General features: G+C 56.0%; 1 protein-coding gene across 1 annotated transcript; it reads left to right on the top strand.

Annotated features, from left to right (window-relative positions):
• The first annotated feature begins 261 nt into the window (after positions 1 to 261).
• Positions 262 to 11,560, top strand: LOC144950384 (uncharacterized). The gene is made up of 12 exons (XM_078880500.1): positions 262 to 357; positions 2,130 to 2,255; positions 2,626 to 2,739; positions 3,026 to 3,167; positions 4,343 to 4,522; positions 5,172 to 5,287; positions 6,177 to 6,294; positions 8,091 to 8,161; positions 8,611 to 8,686; positions 9,061 to 9,142; positions 9,396 to 9,595; positions 10,122 to 11,560. Exons 1-12 carry the CDS (start codon positions 262 to 264, stop codon positions 11,558 to 11,560), a joined length of 2,760 nt encoding a protein of 919 aa, XP_078736626.1.
• Positions 11,561 to 11,917: the final 357 nt, after the last annotated feature.

Genomic DNA, 11,917 nt, shown 5'->3' with positions numbered 1-11,917 from the left:
CGCCGCCAGCCAGCGGTGCGGTGGAGATCTGGGTGAGCGCCACGTGGCGCGGGGCAGCGCAGTCACACCAAAAAAGGAACGACGGCATCCGCGTAACGAGAGGAGTCGTGGCTGTGAAAGAACCATTAATAAATATTAAATAAAGTTCTGCCGTGTCGGAGCCACTTATTACACTTCTTCTTGTACTGTGTCGATTTTGGCACTGTATTGAAACAGATTTTTGACTCTACCTTGAACCCTGACCTCCCTATCCCAGAGGCCATGGCTGCCACGAGGGCAAGTGGGCGGCTCTCGGAAGCCGATCGACTCCGCAAGGGAATCCTGGAGCTCGTGGACACGGAGGGCTCCTACATCCAGGTGCCAGGGGTTCATAATGGCCGTGTCGGACACACTGAACCAGCAGTGCTGAGATTCTGGGTTCAAGTCCTGGGTCTTAGTGTCCCTATCTTAGAGGGCTCATGTCAGAGAGAGAGTGGTGGAGTTCAAGTCATCGTTCGAGATATCTCTCATTCATAGGGCTCATTCTGGCCGCGTCAGAGACACCGAGCCACCACTGGTGAGAGACTGAGTCAGACCCCTGGGTTCAAAACAATCGTCGGTCATTGTTATAATAATAATGCCAAGTACTTTTACAGGAAAGCTTAATTGAGTCTCTTTTCAGCTGCACTGCAGTAGCAGCAGGCAGCATCAGGCAGCAGCACAGCAGCAGCACAGCAGCAGCAGTTAGCCAGTTACACGTCAGAAATGACCAGATGCGGTTCTCATTTGGAGAGAGTTTCATGGCCTCAGGCCACTGATCATTGTTGTTCTTTTTTGCTTTCACAGGACCTGATAGATTTACGAGATCATTATCTTGAACCTTTACAGCTGGAGGAATGTTTCACTCACCTTGAGGTATGAATCGCACCGGAGGTTCTGATTCAGCTGATTTATCTGGAGACGTAGTTTCCGAAAACCTGGTTTTAGGATCAGTGTCTTGAGACCGGGTGTCAGGGTCGGTGTCTTGAGACCGAGTGTCAGGGTCGGTGTCTTGAGACCGGGTGTCAGGGTCAGTACAAGTTGTCTGTTGACCACTCGCATGCTTTTACAAATGACATGAAATCACATGTCGAACTTTGCACACGTGTGTTCCTGCCTGTGCGTCTTGTGAGCCTGTGTATCTGTCTCGTGTTTGCGAATTTATATACTCTATGCATTTTTAGTGACTTCCTTAACCTTACTAAACTTCGTACGCCTATCGTGTTTTTGTACTGGTTGTTGTTGTGCCCTTCCGACCCCGTTCTCGATACCGGATATGTGTGAAAAAGAGCTTCATAGCTCGTCGGATTATTCCAGTCTATAGAAAAATTCTAAAGATTATATGTACAGAGGCTCCTCTACTTACGAGCATTCGACTTACGAACTTTCCGAGACACGAATAATCCTGGTTCGTAGGGCCCAAGTTGCTTGTTCGGACCGAGAATCGTAATGTTCAACGGCCGCGCAATAGATGGCGGCGGTTGTTGGGTGTGACAGGGTGGAGGATGAGGTCAACTGATGAGGAACAGGAGGCTGAGCAACCCCAAGGGTTCGACACCGATCAACTGACTGCAGATTTCAGCGTGATTGAGAAGGCACCGCCTTGTTTTGAGTCTCAGGACACAAACACTGCAAGGGTTACTCAGGTTTCAGCAGCTGTCCACGATGCTATCGCCTGTCACAAGTGGATTTGTGAAGAGAAGAAGAGAGCCACTGTGCAGACATCTCTTGGTAGGTTTTTTTTAAGAGAGCAGAGAGAAAACACGAGCACCAAAAGAAATTAGCATCTACATCTGCTCAACATGAACACCCAGTAGCATCTACATCTGCTCAACATGAACACCCAGTAGCATCTACATCTGCTCAACATGAACACCCAGTAGCATCTACATATGCAGAACATTAAAAACCAGTGGCATCTACATCTGCAGAACGTAAAGAACCAGTGGCATCTACATCTCCAGGAGATTATACAACTTTTATAGCCATTCCCCGTGCACGTGCCGTACAACCCGTTTGAAATCGACAGGTGTAAAGTTGGGACTTACGAACAGACCTCTGAAACCTGACTCGTTCGTAAGTACGGGTGTCCCTGTACGTGTGTCGTGTAGTTGGACTCGGTGCTGTCCGTTCTGCACGAGCTAATGTCCTTCCACCAAGAGTTTGTCGCCACTCTGAGACAAGGGATGGACCTAGCACCGGACTTCCAGAACCTACAGTCACCCGCCGACTTCAAGGTGATGGAGCCTCCTCCCTTTCTGATCTCCTCTCTCTCAGTAAACCAGAAGGCAATGCCTCCTCCTCCCTTCTCATCCTTGCCTCCCCCTCTCGATGTCCCGATCTTCCACGTGTCTTCCTCCGTCTCCCTGTGCCTCCGTATGCTTCTGTCTCTCTGTGCACCTCCGTGTCTCTCCCAGTCTCCCCATGTCTCTCCCCATTTCTCTCCCTCTGCATCCCCATGGCCTTCCCCCCATGTCTCTTCATTTGTGGCTCTCCACGTGCCTCTCCCCATAACTCTCAGTGTCTCTCCTTGTCTCCCCATCACTGTCCCCACGTCTCTCTCCCCATGTCCCCCCCCCCCCGTGTCTCTACCCCTCCCACCCACAGCGCGTGCTCTTCTCGCTGGGTGGCTCCTTCCTCTTCTTCTCGGAGCGCTTCCGCTTGTACAGCGCGTACTGTGCCAGTCACGCGCGCACGCAGAGCTGCCTGCGCACAGGTGATGCACAGACGCAACAACACGGACCCAACAACACGGACCCAACAACACGGACGCAACAACACGGACGCAACAACACGGACCCAACAACACGGACGCAACAACTCGGACGCAACAACTCGGACGCAACAACTCGGACGCAACAACTCGGACGCAACAACACGGATGAGGCACAGGTCCCCCGTGCAGCCTGTGCACGAGGCGGGGGCGGTGCCGTTGCGAACGCCCTGGGCCGCCTGTCGCCCCCCCTGTACCGGTGTTGACGCGCGTTTTAAGGCTGCACGGACCTAGGGGAGGCCCGGGCCAGGCTCTGGTACCACTTGCCAACCACGTCATCTGTCCACGGCTGGGAATTGGATTAAGCTCCAATTGGCTTGGACCATCCGACAAGTCCAGCTGATCAACCGTCGTCGTCATCGTCGTCATCAACGTCGTCAGCAACAACAATCATCGATCTCTTGATCAATCAATCATCGTCATCATCCGTCTATCCATATAACCATTCATCCCAGTCAATCATCATCACTGACGATCCATCAATAATCCATTAAGGGTCCATCATCAACATTGATGGTTGTGGCCGGGAGCTTTATTTACGTATTATTATTATTCCACTCTCGTTTTCAAGAGGGTCCTGCCAAACGTGGGGGCGACCTGGCCCTGTTAAGATGCCAACTGAGGAATTTTCAGTAGCGCGTGGCACCGCTCTCTCGCGAGCGAAGCACACGGCAGCAAGTATCGTTGTTGTTGCCATGTTTAACGCGTGGTAGGCACACGTGGCAAGTCTAGTTGCTGTTGCCATGTTTAACACGTGGTAGGCACACGTGGCAAGTATCGTTGTTGCCATGTTTAACACGTGGTAGGCACACGTAACCAATATTATCCGTAAGAGGTTTTATGGGTTAGTTTCGCGTAAATATATAAACGCATCATTCAACCTGCCACCGCCCGACGCAGCCAATTAGTAAGGCGTTTGTCACGTTTTTAAGAACGAAACAGGAGGATTTCTCCACAACTATGACTGTCGCCTGATGATTCTGGTTGTAAGTACTGGCGAAATGTCTCACTCGAATTGTAAATGTCGTGGGTTTTACTCTCTAACACACAACCGGTGTTGCTGTACTCGTAACGAATTGCCACGTTCTGTTTACGTGACAAACCTTACTCATTGGCTGTGTCGGGTGGTGGTGGGTTTAACAACACATTCATATTTACTGCGCGATCTAACCCAAAAACCTCTATTGTGGATGTTGTTGTTATTGACTGTTGACCGTGAGCGGCACAGCGCAGTCATCCGCCCTGCCGCTTGGGGCCAACCTCCTTGTTGTGGCCCTTGCTCTTGGTGGCGTCGTCGTCGTTGTTGTTGTTTCTGATGATGTTGAAGTTGTTTTCGATGCTGCTGCTGTTGTTCATGTTGCCGCTGATGTTGTTGATGTTGTTGTTGATGTTGCTGTTGTTAATGTTGCTGTTAACGTTGTTGATCTTGCCGCTGATATCGTCGTTGCTAATGTTGTTACTGTTGCTGCTATTGTCGTTGTTGCTACCGCTGTTGTTGATGTTATTGTTGACGTTATTGTTGATGTTGTCGTCGTCACTGTGCGCCGTCAGCCTCCGAGGAGCCGGCTCTCGCCGCCGCCCTGAAGCGGCTGAACCCCGACGGCCAGCACGCCTCCTCGCTGCCCTCCCTCCTCATCAAGCCCATCCAGCGCGTGCTCAAGTACCCGCTGCTGCTGCACAGCTTGGTGTCACCCACCGAGCCGGACAGCGAGGAGCGCTACCACATGGCGGGTGAGGACCGCGCCAACTCCTGCCGGGAGCGGGGGGAGGCGAGGCAGGCGGGGGGGGGGGGCGAGTTTGACAAACAAGAGGGCGCTACCCCCAGCGTGCCGTGCGACTCGGGGGGGCCGTCCGGGATCAATCTGAACTTCCGGAAGCGCGGGTTAACTTGCCGGCACCCCCCCCCCCCCCCAATAAAGATTCAGATTGATCAGCGTCGATGGGTGCGACCGCGGCCGATGGGCAGGCCCGCGTGTGGTGGGGTAAAGAGTGGGTGACTCCCACTTCTTCCAGTGGAGGAGTGGGCCAGATGCCTTCTACTGGAGGGAGGGGAGAAACCGAAAGGGGAAATGTTTCGAGTGAGTGGGTGCGAGTGAGTGGGTGGGTGAATGAGTGGTTCGGTGGGTGAGTGTGTGAGTGTGTGAGTTGGGGGATGGGTGAGTGAGTGGTTGAATGTATGAATGAGTGGGTGAGTGGTTGGCTGAGCAAGTGTGTGAATGAGTGGGTGAGTGGTTTGCGTGGGTGAGTGGTTTGGGTGGGTGAGTGGTTTGGGTGGGTGAGTGGTTTGGGTGGGTGAGTGGTTTGGGTGGGTGAGTGGTTTGGGTGGGTGAGTGGTTTGGGTGGGTGAGTGGTTTGGGGACCGACGTTTTCTCTCTGGCAGAGGCCCAGCGCGTGATGCAGGAGGTGGCCGGGCAGATCAACAACGCTCAGCGGCTCTTCGAAGAATTCGGGGAAGCGTTTCACCAGCTCTCTGCCCAGCAGCCTTCGGGAGACGAGGTACGTTCACCAACTGTTCACTAACTGTTCACTAACTGCTCACTAACTGTTCTGACATTCACCAAGTGTTTGCCAACTGTTCACTAAGTGCTCACTAACTGTTCTGACGTTCACCAAGTGTTTGCCAACTGTTCACCAACTGTTCACTAACATTCTCCAACTGTTCATCAACTGTTCACTGACGTTAACTAACTGTTCATCAACTATCCACTAACTGTTCACCAAATATTCACCAACTCTTCACTAACGTTCACAAACTGTTCACTAACGTTCACCAACTGTTCACCAACCGGCCGGGGCGTTCGCCGCTCGTCACAGAGGTGCTGCTGCGCTCTCGGCCGCGTACCGGGGCCACGGCAGCGCCAACGAAGCGGCTGGCGTCGTCGCTGCGGGCCGCAGCCCGTGACGTTTTAGAAGATCTCCGCCACGCCGTTCTCTCGACGCCCCCCGCGCTCCACCTTTCTTCGCGACGCCGTTTTGCGCGCGATCGAAAGTCCCGCCTGCCGCGGCGACCATCGCCCCCCAACCCTCCCTGCGGAAGCCCCCCTCCTGGTCAAAGAGAGGAGTCCGGAGACTTGGCGAGGCATCGACAGATTCAAGGTGAAGAAGGAAGAGAAGGGCGATTGCGGCACGTGACGGCGATCGGGATGGCGGCGCTCCAGTGACGCCATCTACACCGCCTCTCCCTCTCTCCCACTTCGTATGTCCTCGTCTGTGTTCCCGTCTCCCTTTGTCCCCGTCACGTATCCCTCTGTGTGTCTCCCCCCCCCCCGTGCCCCCCCCCCCCCATGTGCCCCCCCCCCCCATGTATACCCCATGTGCACCCCGCATGTCCCCTCTCTGTCCCCCTCCACCCCATGTGTGCCCGCCCCCCCCCCACCCCGTACAGGTCGTGGACCTGTCGATGGGCGACCTGCTGCTGGACGAGCACGTGTGCTGGCTCAACCCGCCCGCTCCGCTCGTCCGCTCGGCACAGTGGCGGCACGGCCTGGGCGCGAGAGTCTTCGGTACGGACCCTGGCACCGACTGGAGGGGCGCCACCATGGCCAGGAGATGTTAACTACCTCGCCCGGTATACAGGGGGTCGTGGGTTCGATCTCGACCCTGACGCCTGCTGTATATTTGTAGTTTGCGTGTCTCTCTCTCTCCCCGTGGTCGCGTGGATTTTCCTCCGGGTTTCCCCCTCCACATTTAGAATCAACGTGCCCTTATATTAGCCGGCTGCTGTAAATTTCCACACTGTGACAGGACACTTCGCTGAGCTATTATTTGTGGCCAGGACACTTCTGAAAAAAAGCTACGTAGCTCGGTGGGACCTTACCTGGTTACCAATAAATCTTCCAAGACTCCTCCAACACGACCTGCGGCACCAACACATCTCCTCCCCGTGTGCATCCAGTATTGGGCACATGACGATGATGTGGCCAGCAGTGGATCGACCATGACGATGATGTGGCCTGGTCATAAACCCTGGCGAGACTCCGAGCGATGCTGGGATGTGACAGAATTTCTTTGTTTGCGTTTTTGTTGTTTGGGTGCCAATTCTCAATTTTGTTTATTCATTTTAGATATTTCCCTGGAAGGAGGGTTTTTTTATTTACTCGGTGTAGTGGCTGCATGTGGGGATTTGGTCCTTATCCACAACGACTGTCCAGCATTACGGGATATGTAAAATATGATTACGCTCAATGCTCTGTGTTACCACTCGCACTGGTATCATGTGACGCAAGCTCTGAACACCGGCTCCAACCCCGAGGGTCACACTGACCACGATCACTAACACGGGAGTCGAACATCAACTCAGACTCAGGCTAGCCTCACCCCGTCGCCACCACGAACCCATCCGGCACCCCTCACTCCTGCTCACTCACTCACCCACACACTCACCCATGAACATACTCACCCACTCACGTAGTCACTCTCCCACTCACTCACCCATCCTCCGATTAGCACGGTTTGCGGAAGACTCCCAGCCACGAAGTGTATGACAAGAGAGCCACGCACATCAACATCAAACTCCGCCCACTGTTGTAAAGATATGGCAACTACTGTACTGTAGAGGCGATCACGTGGATTTCGAATTAACCGGAGCAACATATTGTTCGGTTTAAGCACGTGGCTTGTAATAAACATTTGCAAAGATAACAGTGTGTCACTGTATACCGATAGGTGTTACCCTTTCTGGCAATAAAAGTTGTGTCAAGATGTTGAAACACCAAACAGAATTCTTATTCAAGGAATCCTGTCTGCATAAGGCGGACAGCCTTTGGCGTTCTCTGGTCTAACACTTTGAGACGAGGCTCAAAAGAAAGCTGTCTCTGGTGTGGACCAATCAGTTTCAAAGACGATGCATTATATATTATCAGAGCACGGTGTTTTTTGTTTGCATGTTCACCACAAGTACTATGTGTGGATAATGAAGACAGGATTCCTTGAACAATGATTCTGTCTTGGTGTTTTAACATCTTGACACAACTGTTGTTTTATTGCCAGAAAGGGTAAAACCGAGTGTTGTATTTTGATACTGCCAAGAAAGGTCCCACAATGTATCACTGTTTTTAGATGAATATTCTGGGCTTAAGGGAAAATCCAAGAGTCATTCATTCGTGTCAAAATCTCAGGTGCGCGGTTAATCCGCATAGCGGATAAACCGCACGCGGATAATCGAGAGACTGCTGTACATGCACCGTACGCACCGTGTGTGTGTGCGCACTTGCGTACCGGTCTTCATAGGTGCTACTCGCTCACAGCACTTGTCCCAACAGTCTGGTGAAGGCTACACGGGGTACCTTTGTCTTTGCAGTGTTCAAGACGGCCGTGGTGCTCGTGTACAAGGAGGATGCAGCCATGGGGTCGCTCAGGGCCAAGAAGCGCGTGGGTGGAGACGCACGCTGTGACGCACGTCACAACCGCACACACATACACACACACACACGCAGTCACCCCGCGTGTGTGCGATTGTGACCCGTGTCACAACCGCACACGCAGTCACCTTGAGTGTGTTGGGTTGTGACGCGTCACCTCACACACACACACACACGCGCGCGCGATCACCCCGCACGTGTGTGTGTGACACGCGCGAAAGCCACACACACACATGATGATGATGTGATGATTTGGTGACAATTGACGGTTTTTATGATGATGATAGTTATGATGATGTGGTGAGGATGATGGTGTTGATGATAGTTGTGATGGTAAAGCTGTGATGATGATAATAGTTGTGATAGACGTGTTTTAATAATATGTTCAGGATAATGGTTTTGATGATGGATTTAATGATGATGCTGCTGCTGATGGTGACGTCTGGTTTATCCCATCAGGAGGAGCCCGACCTGATCAAGTACAAACACCTCATCCCCACGAGTCAACTCGAGGTGCACACGGAGCATGGCGCCGGTGAGAGGCGCCGCACCGCAGTCCCCAACGACGCCGCAATCCGTGGGCTCCAGGGGGCAGCTCGAGCCAGCGACGCCAGGGGTCACCACGGGTTCAAACCCCCCCACCGGGCCGATCGTCGTCGCACCAATCGGCGACGTGGCCGCGACGCCGCTAGAGGCTCAGGGTTCGAGCCCAGCGGCCACCCCGGTTAACGCTGCCGGGGTTTAAACACGTAGTCGCATTGCTCGGGTTTTTTGTATAATTGTATAATTGTGTCTGTCGTTATACCCCGCCACCACCACTCGACAGGACGTGGTTGTCACGTAAACAGAACGTGCCCAATGAGTTACTAGTTCACGGAGTGTGACCGAGCCGCGTGTTGCTCCGTGCAGACGGCGGGCGGAGCGCCGTGTGGGAGCTGAGGCACGCGGCGCGGGGAGCGAGGCCGGCGGAGACCTTCACGCTGCAAGGACGGTGAGGCCGCCACGGCCACAACTACCACAAGTACCACACAAGTACCACACAAGTACCGCACAACTACCGCACAACTACCGCACAACTACCGCACAACTACCACACAACTACCACACAACTACCACACACCACTACGCCTGCCGGTGATCCCCATGACGACGCTCTATGCTGTCACCACCACCCCAGCCGCTGACGATGTTGGCGATGATCCTACCGCTGCCCGCCGCCACCCACACCTCCCCTCTCCCACCAGCGACCAGTCCCGCCGCTCCGCCTGCGTCTCTGCCGTCCGCTCCCTGCTGCGTGCGGCGCTGAGATCCCGACTGCTCAACCGAGACGCCTCCGCCACCTCCGCCACGCCGCCGCCCTCGTCCTCCTCCCGGCACTACCAGCCCTTCGGGGGCGACCGGCTGTCGGCCCTGCGTGCCCGATACCACCGCCATGACAGCAGCGGTAAAAACGGGCGGCCGCGATGGGAATCTCGGAGACGACCGAGCCGGCGCTGCCACGCGGCAGGCAGCGCCGGCCAGCTCACGACGTGGAGACGTTACTGCGTGTTGAACTTCTAGAGTGCCGTGCGTGGCCAAGCGTGCTAATCGGATGGGCGAGTGTGTCGGTGAGTGACTGTGCGAGTGGCTAAGTGACTATGTGAGTCTATGTGCGTGCGTTGAACTTCTTTTGCGCCGTACGTAGCCCAACGTGCTCATCGGAGGTGCGGGCGGGCGGGTAAGGACGACAATGGAAACAGCTTGGCCATGTGCAGAGACACTTTGCCCGCTAGCCCTTGACCTTTCAGGTTCGGGCCATGGGGTGTGTGGGTCTCCCACTGCGGGTTTGGTGACGCCGAGCCAGCGCCACCGAGGTCCTGGCTTCTCGTCTCCGAGTCCGGGTATCTGATCGGGGGGGGGGGGGCGGGGGGGTTTATGACGACGCCGGTTACGACTAATCTTGACGGCCGCTTCGCAAACCTCTCTTGCAGAACCGAGCAGTCGTCGCTTGCGTAAAAATAGCGGCGGCGGCGGCATCAACAGCAGCATCAGCAACGACAGCAACAGCAGCAGCGACAACAACGACAGCATCAGCAACGACAACATCAGCAGCAGCGACAACAACAACGGCAGCATCAGCAACGACAACAGCCTCTCACATCCGCCGGAGCCGACGCCTCCCACACGCCCGACAGAAACAAGTGCGAACTTCAGGGACGTCAAACGGAGGCTGGGAGCCAGCAGGCGGCAGCAGGCGCCCCTCGCTGCCGGCGCTGGCGCCGTTGGTGGCTTGGAAGGTGACCACGGAGGACCGGGCGACGGCGGCGAATACGGTCAAAGGGCGGGTAGTTACGGAGGCCACCGAGACAATTACAAAGGAGGCATCGGTGTCATCAGAGAAAGATACAGTGCTGGAGGGGGCGGCGCCACTGAAGGAGATTACGGAGTTTGTCATGGACGTGGCGATGGCGGTGGTGATGATTGGAGAGTGGTTGGTGGTGGCAGTGGTATTGGGAGAGCTCCCAGAGGCGACGATGAAAGAGGAAGAGGCGGTGTCAGAAAGGGTCACCGTGGTCTTGGTCATGAATCTGAAGGGGGCATCGATGTTCCGGGAGATCCGAGGGTTGGTGGTGATGGTGGTGGCGGCATGAGAAGAAGAGGTTGCGGAGTTGGCTATGGAGGAGTTGGTGGCATCGGAATTGGCAGCAGAGAAGGCGGACGAGCCGTCGAAGGTCACGGAGGTGCCCGTGGGAGAGGCGGAGCATCCCTCGACCGTGGCGGCGAGCGTCGCCTGGACGACCGCGGCGGCGGTGGCCGTGGCACCGTCGGAGGCGGCGCCATCGATGGCGCCGCCGCCGCTGGCCGCGGCGACAATCCGGCAGGAGCTACCGTTGTGGGCGGAGGCCTTCGTGGCGCGGACGCCCTCGCCGACCGGCGAGCAAGAACCCTGGACGGCGGTCGCTCGCGACGCCGCGGCGACGAGGAGCACGGCGAGGACCACCGCCAGCCCCCCGACGCCGCCCTGGCGGAGGCCACCCTCCTCCTGCGGCGCCTCCGGGCGAGGAACCTCGAGCGGCAGCAACGCAGGGCGGCCTCGACGTCCTCGGGGGCCTCTTCCCCCCGGGCCTCGCCGCTCCGCTCTCCCCTCCTCTCGCCCTCCCCGGCGGTGTCCCGCGGGGGGGGGGCCCGGGGTGGGGGCCGTGACGCCGCAGCAAGCGCTGGCGCGGTCGGGGCACGGCGCGAGGGCGGTGTACGACACTCGTACGCAGGCCATCGCGTTCGGCGAGAGGCACGCGTGATCTCTCGGGGTTGCGGGGAGGGGGGGGGGGTGTTCGGCGGAGGCCGTTTTGCTGCAGCCCTCTCGAGTTTGGCCGAGAGTTCCCCGGTCCGTGGGAGCTCGTTGAAAGTGAAGAGATTTACGCGAATGTGAAGGTGAGGAGACCTGGGAAGGACGCATCGCGGCCAGGAGGGACGACGGTCGGCCGGGGGGTCGGGGGAGGGGGCGGGTGGGGGTCGAGGCTCACGTCGGGAGTGGCCGCCGAAGTACGGAGCACGGCCAAAGACCAAAGAGGAGGATCTCTCCACAGCTCGTGGCTGTCGCCTGACCATGCCGATTGTTGTTGTAATTACCGGCGAAACGTCATGGCACTCAAATTGTAAACGTTGTTGTTGGTTTACGTGACGAACCTTAGTGATTGGCTGTGTCGGCTGGTGGCGGGTTTAACGACACATTTATATTTACGTGGTCTAACCCAAAGGAAAAAAACCTCTTGATATTGGTCGCGAA

Source organism: Lampetra fluviatilis, chromosome 57 (genome assembly GCF_964198595.1).
Source record: "Lampetra fluviatilis chromosome 57, kcLamFluv1.1, whole genome shotgun sequence".
NCBI lineage: Eukaryota > Metazoa > Chordata > Hyperoartia > Petromyzontiformes > Petromyzontidae > Lampetra > Lampetra fluviatilis.
This window is presented reverse-complemented; position numbering and strand designations above follow the sequence as displayed.

Bases quoted from the DNA above. Each gene is read 5' to 3' on its own strand.
- LOC144950384 (XM_078880500.1), top strand. From the start codon at position 262: ATGGCTGCCACGAGGGCAAGTGGGCGGCTCTCGGAAGCCGATCGACTC. The intron at 8,162-8,610 runs GTGGGTGGAGAC...TTATCCCATCAG, and splicing joins CGCTCAGGGCCAAGAAGCGC to GAGGAGCCCGACCTGATCAA. The intron at 9,143-9,395 runs GTGAGGCCGCCA...CTCTCCCACCAG, and splicing joins ACCTTCACGCTGCAAGGACG to CGACCAGTCCCGCCGCTCCG.